Here is a 13197-nt window from a genome sequence, read left to right as displayed (position 1 = left end):
CGGCTGCCCTGCTCTGCTTCAGCTGCCTAGCTTGAATACAGAACCTGGAGAAGCTTTATGCCTATCCTTTACAGAAACACATCAAGCCATTACCAGCATTTCATTGCTGTCTGTCTTCTGAACAGGTGCCAGTGACAGAGGCATGCTCAGCTGGGAGGACTGCTCAGTGGTGCAGCCGAAGAACGCTAAACAATATCTAGCATTTCATTTGCGTAATCCTTGGAGAACAAGAAACTCTTTACCAGCAGGAAAGAACCTGAAGTACAGAGACCTCCAGGATGTTGTGACATACTAAAGCAGCTTTCTCCAGAGCAGCCACCAAAATGGCAACTCCCAGGCCCATATGATCAAAATCACTTGTGCTTACTGTTATTTTAAGGCTAATGTCCAGAAAATACTCTGTTTTCTCTGGAATTCTAGCACTCCTGTAAATGAATTTGAAATTAAAAACAATTCTTAGCATAATACTTAGCTATAAAAAGCATTTTATGTATTTTACATACGGAAGCATGCTTCTACAAAACTAAATCCTTTCAAATAAAAAAAGGAAGGTCTCCAGTGCTTAGAAATGCAAGTTTAACAAAAAGAAATTAAAACACAAAAATTAAGTACAAGCTTGCCATTAGCCAACACCTTGAGACAAGAAAACTCTAGAACAAACAATGCAGTGAAGCGCACAGAACGCACCAGAGCCACATACAAGCCAGCACTGCAGGGAGGCTTCCCACTCCACCACTCCTTGTCAGAGTGGGAATCCGTAAGACAACACCCCTATTTCACAACGGAGCATTTGGGGAGGCAGATTTTAGTTTATTGTTGTTCATTTGGGGCATGTCCTGGGAAGGTAATGGCCTCTGCTTGGAACGCTGTGTGGAGAGCAGCGGCTCCCAGTAAGCAGTAGTTTAAAAAAAGCAAGTGCCAAAGTACACAGGCGGGATGTGGTACTGCTTGAGACATTTATGTTCTGTGGGAATATTACAGTAACATACTCTCCAGCAAAGTAATCTTTGAACCATCTCCAAGTGCTGTTTCTGCATGTTACTGTCTTTCACAATGCAGCAAAAATCAGGTCATTTATGCTCTGCTGAGTCAGTTACTTAAATTTTCTCTTCCTCAAGCTCTAAAGTATCTTAAATCTTTTCCAAGAAGCTGACAGTTTCCAAGCAGTTTCTCCTCTGTTGTATATATCTCATCTTTACCCCAGATTAGGAAGGTACACAAGCACTAGAATTCTGATGCAGGGAATAGAGAAGCTAAAAAAAAAAATCCACTCTTAAGTATTTCATTGTTTTCCCTGGAAGCTATAGCACTTCCTCCCCTCAAATTTGAAATATCCTCAGTTTTCACTTATTTTTTGGGCTCAGGAGACTAGTCTTCTCTCTGCCTTGCTTTCCATATACACAGTAATCCTTTGTGAACTTATTTCTTCTTACTGCTAGAGTATTTTGAGTGTCTGCTGAGGATTTGATCACAGTATCTGGCAGTGTATACCTCTATTTTTCATTGTGCAGAGGGAGGAGAACAGGCTGCAGTGAAGTAACTGAATATGCAGGGGGAACATTAGCAGTATCTACAGAAACTCCTGACTTTGAAGGGGATCAGTCTGATCCATGGGACCAACATATAAAAGAGAAACTTACTCAGAAATGCTAAAATTAGACCATCAAGCCAAGGAAGAAAACAAATCCTTGAGAGAGTGAAAAAGTGGTAGTGCGTCACAGTGTAAACAGCAATGAACAAGGGACCTGTTCTACTTCCCATCATCATGCCAAAAATAAAGAATTTGATTTGTCTCAAGAATCTCTGGAAGCTCTATAGAAGCCTGTTGTTCAATCTGTACACTTTCTTCTCTAATCGTGACAGAAATGCCAATAAACTGGCACTTTATAAGTATTTGCTTTATAATCCAACACAATCAAGCCAGCTGAAGCAGAATGCGGTCAAGCAAAAGGACTCGGCAACTGACAGCTGGGACAGAGGGGCCGGGAGGGAGGGGGGGAAAGGCTACATAAGGTCAGAGGACAAGTCTATCCTCCATGTGTCCATGAACACTTCTACTCTACCACCAAGTACCCTGACATGCACTCAGCACATGAACACATGGGCTCACTCCCATCGAACCAGAACAGACGCATCCACTACCACCCAGAACAAACCTCATCTCATTCTTCTGCAGGACGACCTCCTCATTAGCATGACGGTCAGACTGAAGGCCCACAGCCCCACAGGTGCCACTGGCACTGCCCACCCTAAATCAGCTCCAGATTCTCACAGTGGAAAAGAGTTTGTCGTTGCCAATGAAGACCCACTCTTTGTCCCTGGTTTTGTTATAAGCCTGGCTAAAGCTCTATATTCTTGCAGAGCCCTGGACAGAGTCCCAGGAAAGATTGTTCTCAAGCCACTGGTTTAGCAATGACTTCACTTGTTCCAAGAGAGACAGACAGACACACACTCTTTTTTTACTGGGGGAGTGTGGGAGAGGATAGAGATTAAGTTGCTTCCTGCAGCTACCCTACCTTAGGAATCAAGCATATGCAGGACCTCCTCGTGAAGCACATTTTAGGTTTTGTATATGTACACACTCTTCAGAAATGCACAACTGCAGGAGAACCAGTTCTTGCTGTGTGCCAGCACCAAACCAGGAGTGGTAGAGTTACTGCAGACCTTTGTATTAGTTGAGACCATAGGGCAAATCTGTTGGCTTGACAAGGTGAGTATTGTAAAGCTAGTGACACACTGTCTCCATATTCAAACAGAGAATTAGTATGGATTCTTCTGATTTACAATATATTCATTTATACTGAATTCACAAGCAGCACTGTTTTATTCATAGGTATAACAATAAGCAACACATACTTTACAAAACAAACCACACTCAGTAGAACACACGAAACCCCTGAGCCATTATCTGTGCCTGTATGGAACTTTGCCAGGCACCAGCTCGGCCCTGCCAGCCCAATGTACCATTGCCTAGTTCTGGTTTTCACCACATTAGACTGAGTCCAAGTGTTTCCTCCTTTGACATCTACCCTGAACAAGACTGATAGTTTCTTCCAAAAGGAAAAGGCCAAATTCAGGTCATACTTTTCCTTTCCCTGTCCTACAATTGTCCCTTTCTTGTTGCAAGTGCCGAAGTTTCTCATGTGTGCTCCCATTCAATGCATTCACTTTTCCTTATCTCCAATTCCAACCCTTTTCTTTCCAACCTCTTGTATTCTCATAGGTCCTTTTCCTGAAAGTATAATCTTACCATATCTATCCATCTTAAACTCCTTTAATCTTAATTGCCTTTTCAATTACCATTCCTCTCATTTTCTTTCCAAGATGATGGTACATGCCCCTTAAAATGTCTGTCTCGAATTTCTTTCTTTCATTTCTGTCTGTAGGCCTTCAATGATAAATTTTCATTTCAATGCATCACTGAAGTTTCAAAAACCCTCTTCCCAAACAAAATTATTAACAAGAGGCACTCAGACCATATCTTCCTATGCCTTAAAACATATAAAGTTGATCCTGTTAAAAAAAGTGAACTGCTATCTAAGTTTCTACAATAGTGTCCTCTCCTAGTTAGTCTCTAGTAGTTTCTTCCGCATTATTCTATTATTCTCTAAAATATCTCCAGCAGCTTCTTTCCTTAGTCCTCTCTTTTTCTCCCTCTACCCTTTATTTCTAGATATTTTAACATGCAAATAGAGACATAGTAATTAAATTTGAACTGACAGCTCACAGAAGCATTTTAATGTGTGTTCTGTCCACATTAAAACCTTGGCTCCAATTTGTCACCCTGCACACACACTTACTTCCATCTCCCTTCTTGGATATGATGAGGGGATATGATCATACTCCTAAGACTGAACTGTATCATAGGCATGATTTTATCATTGATCTCTAACATCCTAGTACCCAAACTATTTCTACATCAGGGACATAAATTCACTCCCCCTAAAATACAACTATTCTTATCCACCCACAGATCAAAAATTTTTATCCACCATCTCAGTTACTTCAAAGTTGTTTCCCAAGGAATTAAAAAAAAAACCCACAACACTATTTTGGCTCATTTTTGAAGTACTAATAGTTCTACTAGCCCACCACTTTGAGCCCATCACTCACCTCTTTGTATCTTTGTCTCACACACACACACACACACACCCTTGTTTACCAAACTAAGCCGATGCTTTCAATTTCAACACCTTATCTGGGCTACTCTTGTTATTCCCTCAGTGTGGAAAATCACACCACTCACCTCCACTACCTACACTTCTTAAGTTTTCAAAATCCATACTTTTATTTTTTCCTATGCTACCTCTTTGGCCAAGAAGTTTTCATCTGCACTGACATCTGTAAAGCATCTCCATTACTTGAGGTAAACAAGCAGCACCGTTTACCCAACATTCTCTTCGCTAATATCTAGGCTACATTGATGCTGACATCACTTATCACCACTGCCATTTCTTTATGCTTCTTGATAGTCTTTTCTTCTATGCTTGTAAATACCCCACATGCAGGGTGATTTCCAACTACACCAAACAGTTAGGCTGTCAAGCTCTCTACTCTTTCCAGAAAAATCATTTCACAAGAAGGAAAAGCATTTGATTACAGCATGAACAAGCTGAGGCCCTACACTTCCTCCCTCTGGCACAGACTTGCGCGGCAGCCCAGAAACAGGTATCTGGTCAACGTCATCAGAGTGACCCTGATACAACGAAGCATGCTGCTGCCAACAGGACTCCAGGCTCATTTACCGACAGCTTTTCACCTTTGGCATGAACGAGGCAGGAACTCTACTCAAAGAAAAAATAATCTCATCGTGAGAGAAACCGAATTCAGGGGATAATCTAACCCTCCTCTGTTACTGAGTTTCGAAACAAGGAGAGTGAGGTGGTATTTTTCATTTCCTCACTTTCTCGGTACCTGACATAAGAACCTAAGATCTTCAAGCACAGCTACATGCGATAAGTGGGTGCTATGCTTTCAGTAACAGCTACACCTCAGGCATTCAGACATTTAACAATAGCAAAGGTCTGTGACCAACTTGCATTCTAGCAATTTCATCTATGAAGTGGAGATTACATTGTAGCACACAATGGAGTAATGAAAGAAATGAGCAACTGTGAAGCACACAGACACTAGGACTGATGACTGCCCAGAGAAAGCCCCACAGGAAATTACAGACCTTGTCTTCTGATGAGGTTTGAACACCATACAGTAAATACAGAGCGTGTTGATCAAAGTGTTGATCAAAGAAGAACAGAACAGAAGGTGATAACCATCTCAATAAACAAGCACTTCCCATTCACTTCACTAAAGGCAAAGATCCTGTAGAACTACTACATAAAATCTACTTAAACATTGCTTTGTTGCCTATCTATTAGCATCCAAAACAAAACTGTACCTGGAACTTTTATTTTGATATTTAAAATGAGGACAAGATAGTCAAGGAAGTGAAAGATCTTTTCAATATAGTTTGCATGCATGGGAAAGATTTAGACTTTTCCTTTAATAACTAGAGCAAGACTCAACTTTTCCAAAAAGCGTGCATTATCACGTCCACACTCAGGATTTCACGTAAAAGTGCAGGTACTCCTATTGCTGTTTGGCAAATAAAATTTTTTTACCACCTTTTCCATTGCTTTCCCATTTTTAGTAAGTCTTGTTTTGACAAAAAAAACCCCACCAAACCTTCATAAAGGTCATCCACTCCATTACACCAGAGTGTTCAGGTAGACTGGAAACAAAACCTAAAATTATTAAGGCAATTTGAGAACCCTCCTTGTTCCCCAAGGCCTGGCATGCTTAGTGCAGCTATTGATACAGAGCAGAACTTTGAGAGGTCTCTATGGAAGGAATTTGCTCTAACTAGAGTTAATATCCTGTATCCACACTTTCCATCAAATATGGGTTTTCTGGAATGGATGACTAGAGGGTTTGACTCAGAAAACAATTGCTAGAACATCTGTAGGCTGGCCAAGTACAAATGCTGAGAACTTGTCATCTTTAACATCTGGAAACTGTGACCCAAGAAGCTATTTGAGCCCCGCTTTGAACTATATTATTTCAATTTTTAACTGTAAAAGCAGGAGGCAGCTCTTTTGTAAACCTTCCTTCTCACGCCTATCAGCTACTTCAAGAACATAAACATTAAAACAGGAATTTTAAAAATTGGTAAGATGGAGATAGAAGAAAAAAAACACTGTTTCTGCCTTCTGCTGGACCAGCACAAGTTTGAAAAAGTCTCTAAAGAGAGAAAGGTGCAACTCAAACATTTTCACACATTAGCAATCAAAGACATACTTTTAACTTGCAGACAAGATCAGTAGTCAGACTAGAATACTTTCTAAAAATACACTCCTCCTAAACCCAAAGAGGATCTCTACCCTAGAAAGTGAGATTAAAAGCATGTAAAATAGAAGAGTACTTCGATACTAAGTTCCAAATTGCTAACAGATTTTTGAAAAACCTCATCTCAGTCAAGAAGAGATGGGTGGCTTTAAAGAGCAAATGACACGACTCCTCAAAACTAAAGTTTTTGCTCAAGGATATACTAACACAAAACAGAAAATCTGCCTGTACAGGCAAATACACGGAACAGTCTGAATGTCCAGAAAGTTAGCCTATTTTCCTCAAGTACACTAGCACAAACATGTGAGGTTTGTTTGACAAGGTGAGTCAAGTAGAAATGTTAACTGAAGAGGGAGTAAGTGCATCCTAAAACAACTATGCGTCTCTTCCACCACTAAGCTTTCTTGAACAGCCTGCTTCATAACCTTCAGCATTCCTGTTCCAACCACAGCTCCAGAAAAATAATCATGCAACGGCATTTCAGAAAGTCCATCAAGTGCTCAGAGATGAGAATGCAGAGGGAATATTTAAATGAAACACAGGTACAGCTAAAGTCTGGAGAAAAAAACCCACCCATTATCTAAATTCATTATGACTACAAATTCCTAAGTTATAGATACTAAGCTTTATACCTGATAGATCTAGTAACTCCCTTCACCCTTTTGACAGACCTTTTGGAATTCCCTTTCACCTGCCAGTCTGTGAGAAGTCTTCCCCAACTCTCTAGAAAGCAAACATACCCAATATAGTCCGTTCCTGAAATCTCCTATCTATTTGGCTCTCCTGAAGACTTTGACAGCACTACTAGTTTCTTTGGAGAAAAAAAGGAATACATGTTTATTGCTTAATAGGTTATCTCATCAGATCTTTAGCATTCATCAGGTCTAAATCTAAAGGCATGTCAAAAACAGACACAACCTCCTTAGCAGTTCTCTCAGCAGCTCTAATGTTTGGGCATCAGTCCAGAAAGGAGAGTCACAAGTATCATCTCATAAACCAGGCAGGCAATTATCACTTACTTTATTGATCTTTGCTCACTTTTCTCATCTTGCTGAACTCTGACCTGAATTCTAGATACCTTCTTTGTGGGGGCTGAGTGTATCACAAGCTTAAGGGTTTATTTTTCACCTTAGTTTCAATCCTCCACAGAGCAGTAAGATACGTTGCTGATAAGGTTGTATTTGTAAAGTGCTGACTATGTAAAGTGTTCTAAATGAGATTTATTATGTCACTCAGAGACCAGTTTTGCAGTGCTCTAAGTTGATTCAAAAAGGAAGATGAGTGACTACTATCACTCCCACCCTTTCAACACAAACATACTTTATTAGTATTTTCTTATCCTTTTTTTACCCACCTCCCCCTCCCCGCTCACCACGTTCCACCACCAGTTAAGTAACCTAGACAGTTTCCTAAGAAGGACAGAAAAGAGATTAAAATAGCTTAGTGAATACAATTGCTCAAGTATCTTACCAATGCAGGCCATTGAATTTGCTTGATCTTTGATCCCTGAGTCTGGCTTGGGTCCTTTCTTTTCGCCCAGACCAGCTGGTACTCCACCAAGAAGGTTGCAAAATCTTCATAAACTTTAACCCATTCTCGCTTTTCCCATTCAAGGTCATCAAATTCCACATACACCTGGGGAAATTTAAGAACAGGAAAGGACATACATTATTACATACACACAGTATGTGTGCATCTGCATGTACTTAGGAAAACGTGCTTTAAAATTTAATGCAAAAGCTTAATATTACCCATTTTACTATTATGGTATTGAAATTATATAATCAGTTCCTGCACCACAGAAGAATTTTTTCTTGGCACTGTATTTGTATTGAAGAAAGGAGGAATAGATGTGCTAAAACATTACAGTTAACATTGGGTATCTCATCTCACGAATCAAAAGTGCAACACTAAGGATTTACTAGTATCATTCAAGTAATACATAAGACATTTACGTATCAGTAAATAAGTTATAAGAATACTTCTCACAGTTCAAATACTTGTCATACAGTACAAATCAACCAAAGAAACACTGTTACAAGAAAAAAAGACGTTTGGAACAGAATCAGAAAGAACATCCTGAGCCTGCAGACCCTGCTACTACAAGCAAGCCCAACACACAGCATCCAACAGAAGCAGCTCGGTTACTTGCCATTTCTGTCCTGGAATCCTGCTCCTTTGGAGGGAAAATAAAGAAATCCACACTTTCTGTTTCCAGCTAAAATAATCTGGAGCCATTTTGCAACTATATGATCTTGGGTCACCCCTGTCCTGTAGGTTATACAGTTCTTCCCACCACATTCTTGAACAATCACCATACCCTCCCTTCAGCTGCATTCACCAAGCTAAATATGCCAAACCTTTTGTCTTCTATTGTAAAGTGAAGAGGGAACTCTGAGCCAAAAAAACTATCCAAAAGCTATCTGCATTAGCAAACACAAACTCTCCTAAAACCATTACATTTCAAAATTACAGAATTAAAAAAAAAAAAAAAAAACAACAACAAAACAAACAAAAAAAACCCCACCACACCACAAAACCAACAACTCAGTCGTTTTCTTTCCCAAATTATGAGAAAAATTGTAAGAAAAAACAGCTGGTGTTATTAAAAAAAGTCATTGCTTGTCACAAAAACTGGAGAAGATGCTTTGCTACCCTCCTGAATTTCAGTTCTCAGCCACACCCAAGACAACTTCTGAAACTGGAGTTTCTTCCTCTATCAGCTTCTAAGGACTTAAATCACTGTCACTGAAATATTCTTGTCTTTTTAACTTTGGTTAATTTTAGGCCTGCAACATACTTCCTCGTCTAGACTTTCTGTCTCACACTTTCCAAACGTGTACTACATAGTGCTCCTCCTCAATCTTGTCCTTCTCCCTTCTGAGTACACAACTTAAATTTGCATCAAACCTCTTCTCACTCCCGTATCAAAATTCATCATCCCAGTTCCCCACCCCCACAGATACCCTTTTTAACCCATATTACTCCCATTCTGTTCCTACACACTCCCTTCCTTTTCCCTTCCCTCTTCAAAACATCAGATTAAGCAGGTAACTTACTGCAGTTATTTTCTTCTATGACAGCTCATTATTGCATCTTCTCTTAAAACCTGTCCATACAAAATGGAAGAAAGTAGTTTCTTCCCCTGTCAAGCTATACTCAGTCTATCCATTTATTTCCCTCTTCGCCCTCCTCATAACCTCCACAAACTGCTCACTACTCAGAGTAACTGCAGCCACTGCTCACCCGAGTCCTTTTCATCCACCCCCTTACCAAATACTGACACCCGACCGTCCCTGTCATCGTGCACGCTCCTTGTCACCAATATCATCTTCACAGTCAACTGATCTTTCCACCTTTTATCTCAGATCTCATCTTACTCCTCATTTTCTTTCTTGCCAGGTCTTAATTGCTGGGTCAAAGTAGAGTGGGTGCAGGACAGTTATCTGCATTAAATACTGTTTCTTCTTTATTTCCCGAAAGCAGAGCTTTCCCTGTGGATCCACCACCAAAACATATGGAATTTCTGCCACTTGCCTGTTGCCACTCTGACATTTCAATTACCCTGGCTGACGACAGTCAGCCCCTATCTCTGAATCACCTTGTTCATCAACACAACTACTCTTGTACCTTTTCCCTTTACCCATTGAACTCACTGAAACTACCAGTAAACTACTGCTAGTCTTTATGGTGGCATTAGAAACTGCCCTATAGGAACAGTTTGTATATTAAATTATCCTCTCACCTCAATTGTTCGTTATTACAGCTATCACCGCAGCAAAAACTCAAAGCTAAAAATAATAAATTGACACCCTTCACTAAAAAGTCCTTTTTAATAATTTATATAAATTATTTTTTAAATCCATAATAAAGTTACATAATAATAATGTCGCAATCAAAACAGAGTTAACAGTAAACACAGCAATACTTGAAAGCACTGGCAGGAAAGCACGCCCTATCTCAAATCATCTTAGCGGCAGTATCGTGTACTTGCAGCTGCTTTGAACCCTTCTAAAGGGACTTTCTACAATTGATCAAATGACAAAACTGAAAGACAACCTTCAGTGACAGCACAATCAAAAATCATTCTCTAAAGTCACCTTTCTCCTGGCCCCTCCCCCTGCAAATTCAACTCAATTATTCTGGACGGGTCAAATAATGTTATTGCAATATCTGCAAAGACACTTTAATTGGGTGGTCTATCACTGTGTGTAAAAGGTTAAGCACTAGACCTCACACAGCAGTAAATTTTAAAAGATAGGAGGCAAGAGGAATCAAATGAATAAACATTTTTGAAAAACACAGATAAGTCTAAACCCAAGTTAGCACTTTAGAAACCACCACACTGAGACATACTGTATCTTCTGGACACTAGCCAAAACTTGTGGATAACCGTGATACAATCTAGTGTTTGTGTGCAAGTTTTGCACCCCAAATAAACCGAAATCCGGTGCAACGACAGTGGGAGTTATTGCTGAGCTATCTGCAGAGTCTCCTGGCACCGTATAATTAGATCTTCAAAGGAGCAGTTCCAAGAAAAGTGGAGAATGGAGCGTGGCGCAGAGCCAGTCTGCCATTGCCCAGGGCACCATATTCCTCCTCTAGTACAATACACACACAACCTTACTTGGGAATTACTTCTGCCAGCTTCCACCACATTCAGGTTTTGATGCCAAGACTATTAACTATCTGCTGGCTTCTCCAAGTTCATTTCTGAAAGGCAGAAATAACACAGACGAAACAAGAGACCAATCCTTCACCCCATTCTCTTTTTTGCTAGGAAATACTTAAATCAGGAAAATCCATTATGAATTTTTCTAAGGCAACCATAAAGCCCCTGAAGAACACAGGCTTCCTCTTTCCCTGCACAGTGACCTACCGCACAGAGAAGAGCAGTATCCCAAGCAGCACAGTTTATAAAAGGGAGTAAAAAGGGGAGAGGAGGAGGAGGAAAGGAAGCAATCCAGCAACCTACGCCAACAAAATAAAATGCAGAGCCAAAGTTGGACCCCCTAAGGAGTGCAAAGGCTGTAAATATTTAATATTTCTTGCTTCACTGACAAAACTCTGTACAGCAAGAAACTCTACATTTGCCTCCCTAAACTGAGTTTTTTCAGCCACATTTTGCTTCTTTGTCTTGTTAGCTATACAGAAGTTTGTGTTCCCAGAGTGGCTGAAATCTTCTCACCACGTATGCATTCACTTGCATAAAAATGAGAAATTCCCACTGGGGTGATATTATATTTATAATTGGCATTAATGTGCTAATTTTGTAACTCACTACTATTTTCCAACAGGAAGCAGCATAAGCTTTTAGCATGCTTTTCCAAGTAAAGCAAGACAACAAATTAATTTCCAATGGACTCAGCCAAACAATTGCAACAAAATATTGCTGCTTCAAAGCCAAAACACAACAATCATGGTGAAATTCTCTACATGCAGCACTGTGATCCAGAGTTTTCCAGTCACTTCTGCTCCAAATAAATACTCCTGACCAAACAAACTCCCAAACCTTTTAAAATGTCATGAAAGCTATGTTGACTTCCAGCAAATTTGACTTAAAATGCTAAAAAGCATGTTCCATGCACCATCCACTTCCTTGAAACCGCCTGAGTGGGTGGATGCTGTTTGTAACTCCCTCGCAGTACAGCAGTGGGCTGGTTAGGGCTGAAGACAACTATAGCATTAACAATCCAAAGGCTGACTTCAGGTGAGGTTTGCCCTGGCAATAGCTCCAGGCAATACAGCTGTAAGAATCACTAAAAATTTGCATCATTGTAAGGCCAAGTAACCTCTAGTAATAAGAACAGAGTGCTGTATAGCATTTATTTACTAAGTTTCTAACCCAGTGTGCTAAAATAATCCACACACCTCATCTGTATTTAACAGAAGACAAGTTCTGTCTTCTTTCCTAAGGGAGGAGTGTACAGTTTCCTCTTTATCACCTAAAGATTGTTCGCGAAATATTTATTTCTAGAAAAAGATCAAGCAATCTTTCTTAAGATGTGTTTCCTTTGCGTTATTAAAAACTTTTGTACCACATTGAATACTCTTTCAGCAACACAAGTTTGACTACTGACTTCAAGGTGAGTCCCAAAGCACATCCCACTGGGTTTCAATCATAATATTTTTAAGTGAAAAGAGACAGAATATTACATCATGTGCTATTATAATGCATACATACTTTAAATGTCCTTTATAAGAGTTGAGAACTCAGAACTCAGGTACTAAAAATTATCTGTGGAATTCAAAAGTCTCAGTTCCACAACCTAAAAGACAGACCTAAAACTCGGCATGTAATCAAGCATCAAAAACTATTGTTTTATGTTTGAACTCTTGTCAAGAGTTAATTTTGCAACCCTGTAATGGAAGGTCAAGGTAAATACAAGGATATAAACTTTGTATGTAATTTGGCAGAAGTTTACTTGAAAACACACAAATAGAAAAAAATATGTTTCAATGGCAATAAATATTTTACAGGGGGTGTTTATTTTAAAACTCACGGCACCATCAGAGGGGGGAAAAAAAGTATTGTTTGATACCTCCAACATACACATAGTAGCTAAGAGAATCAGAAACTACCTTACGAGATGTCAGGACAAATATCTCAAGTTAGCAAATTAAAACAGAAGTCCAGATTAGTTCTTCCCTCCTCATATTCTCCAGTGCTAACTGCAACCTGCAAACTTTAATTCTGGAGCACGTCCATTTTATGGGATGCTTAAGAAAGGCTTACTCTTGGTGCAGTAAAGAAGGTGCTGAGAGTTTCCTGGTTTTGAGACAAAAACTATCTACCTTCAGGAAAGAAAATCCAAGGAGCCAGATAAGCAGCCAGTGCCTCCCCCTCCTGCCTGC

General features: G+C 39.8%; 1 protein-coding gene across 5 annotated transcripts in view; it reads right to left on the bottom strand.

Moving 5' to 3' along the window:
• JMJD1C (jumonji domain containing 1C) overlaps positions 1 to 13197 on the bottom strand; it is a 163533-nt gene that overhangs the window by 101738 nt on the left and 48598 nt on the right. For 4 of the 5 annotated variants that reach the window (XM_074924449.1, XM_074924450.1, XM_074924448.1 and 1 more), the window contains exon 2: positions 7813 to 7977. The exons of the other annotated variant lie outside the window; for it this stretch is intronic. In XM_074924449.1, the coding sequence (XP_074780550.1) occupies positions 7813 to 7977 (165 nt within the window). The remainder of the gene's footprint in view (positions 1 to 7812; positions 7978 to 13197) is intronic. 5 annotated transcript variants of the gene reach the window in all.

This window comes from Athene noctua, chromosome 21 (assembly GCF_965140245.1).
Source record: "Athene noctua chromosome 21, bAthNoc1.hap1.1, whole genome shotgun sequence".
In the NCBI taxonomy this organism is placed as follows: domain Eukaryota; kingdom Metazoa; phylum Chordata; class Aves; order Strigiformes; family Strigidae; genus Athene; species Athene noctua.
This window is presented reverse-complemented; position numbering and strand designations above follow the sequence as displayed.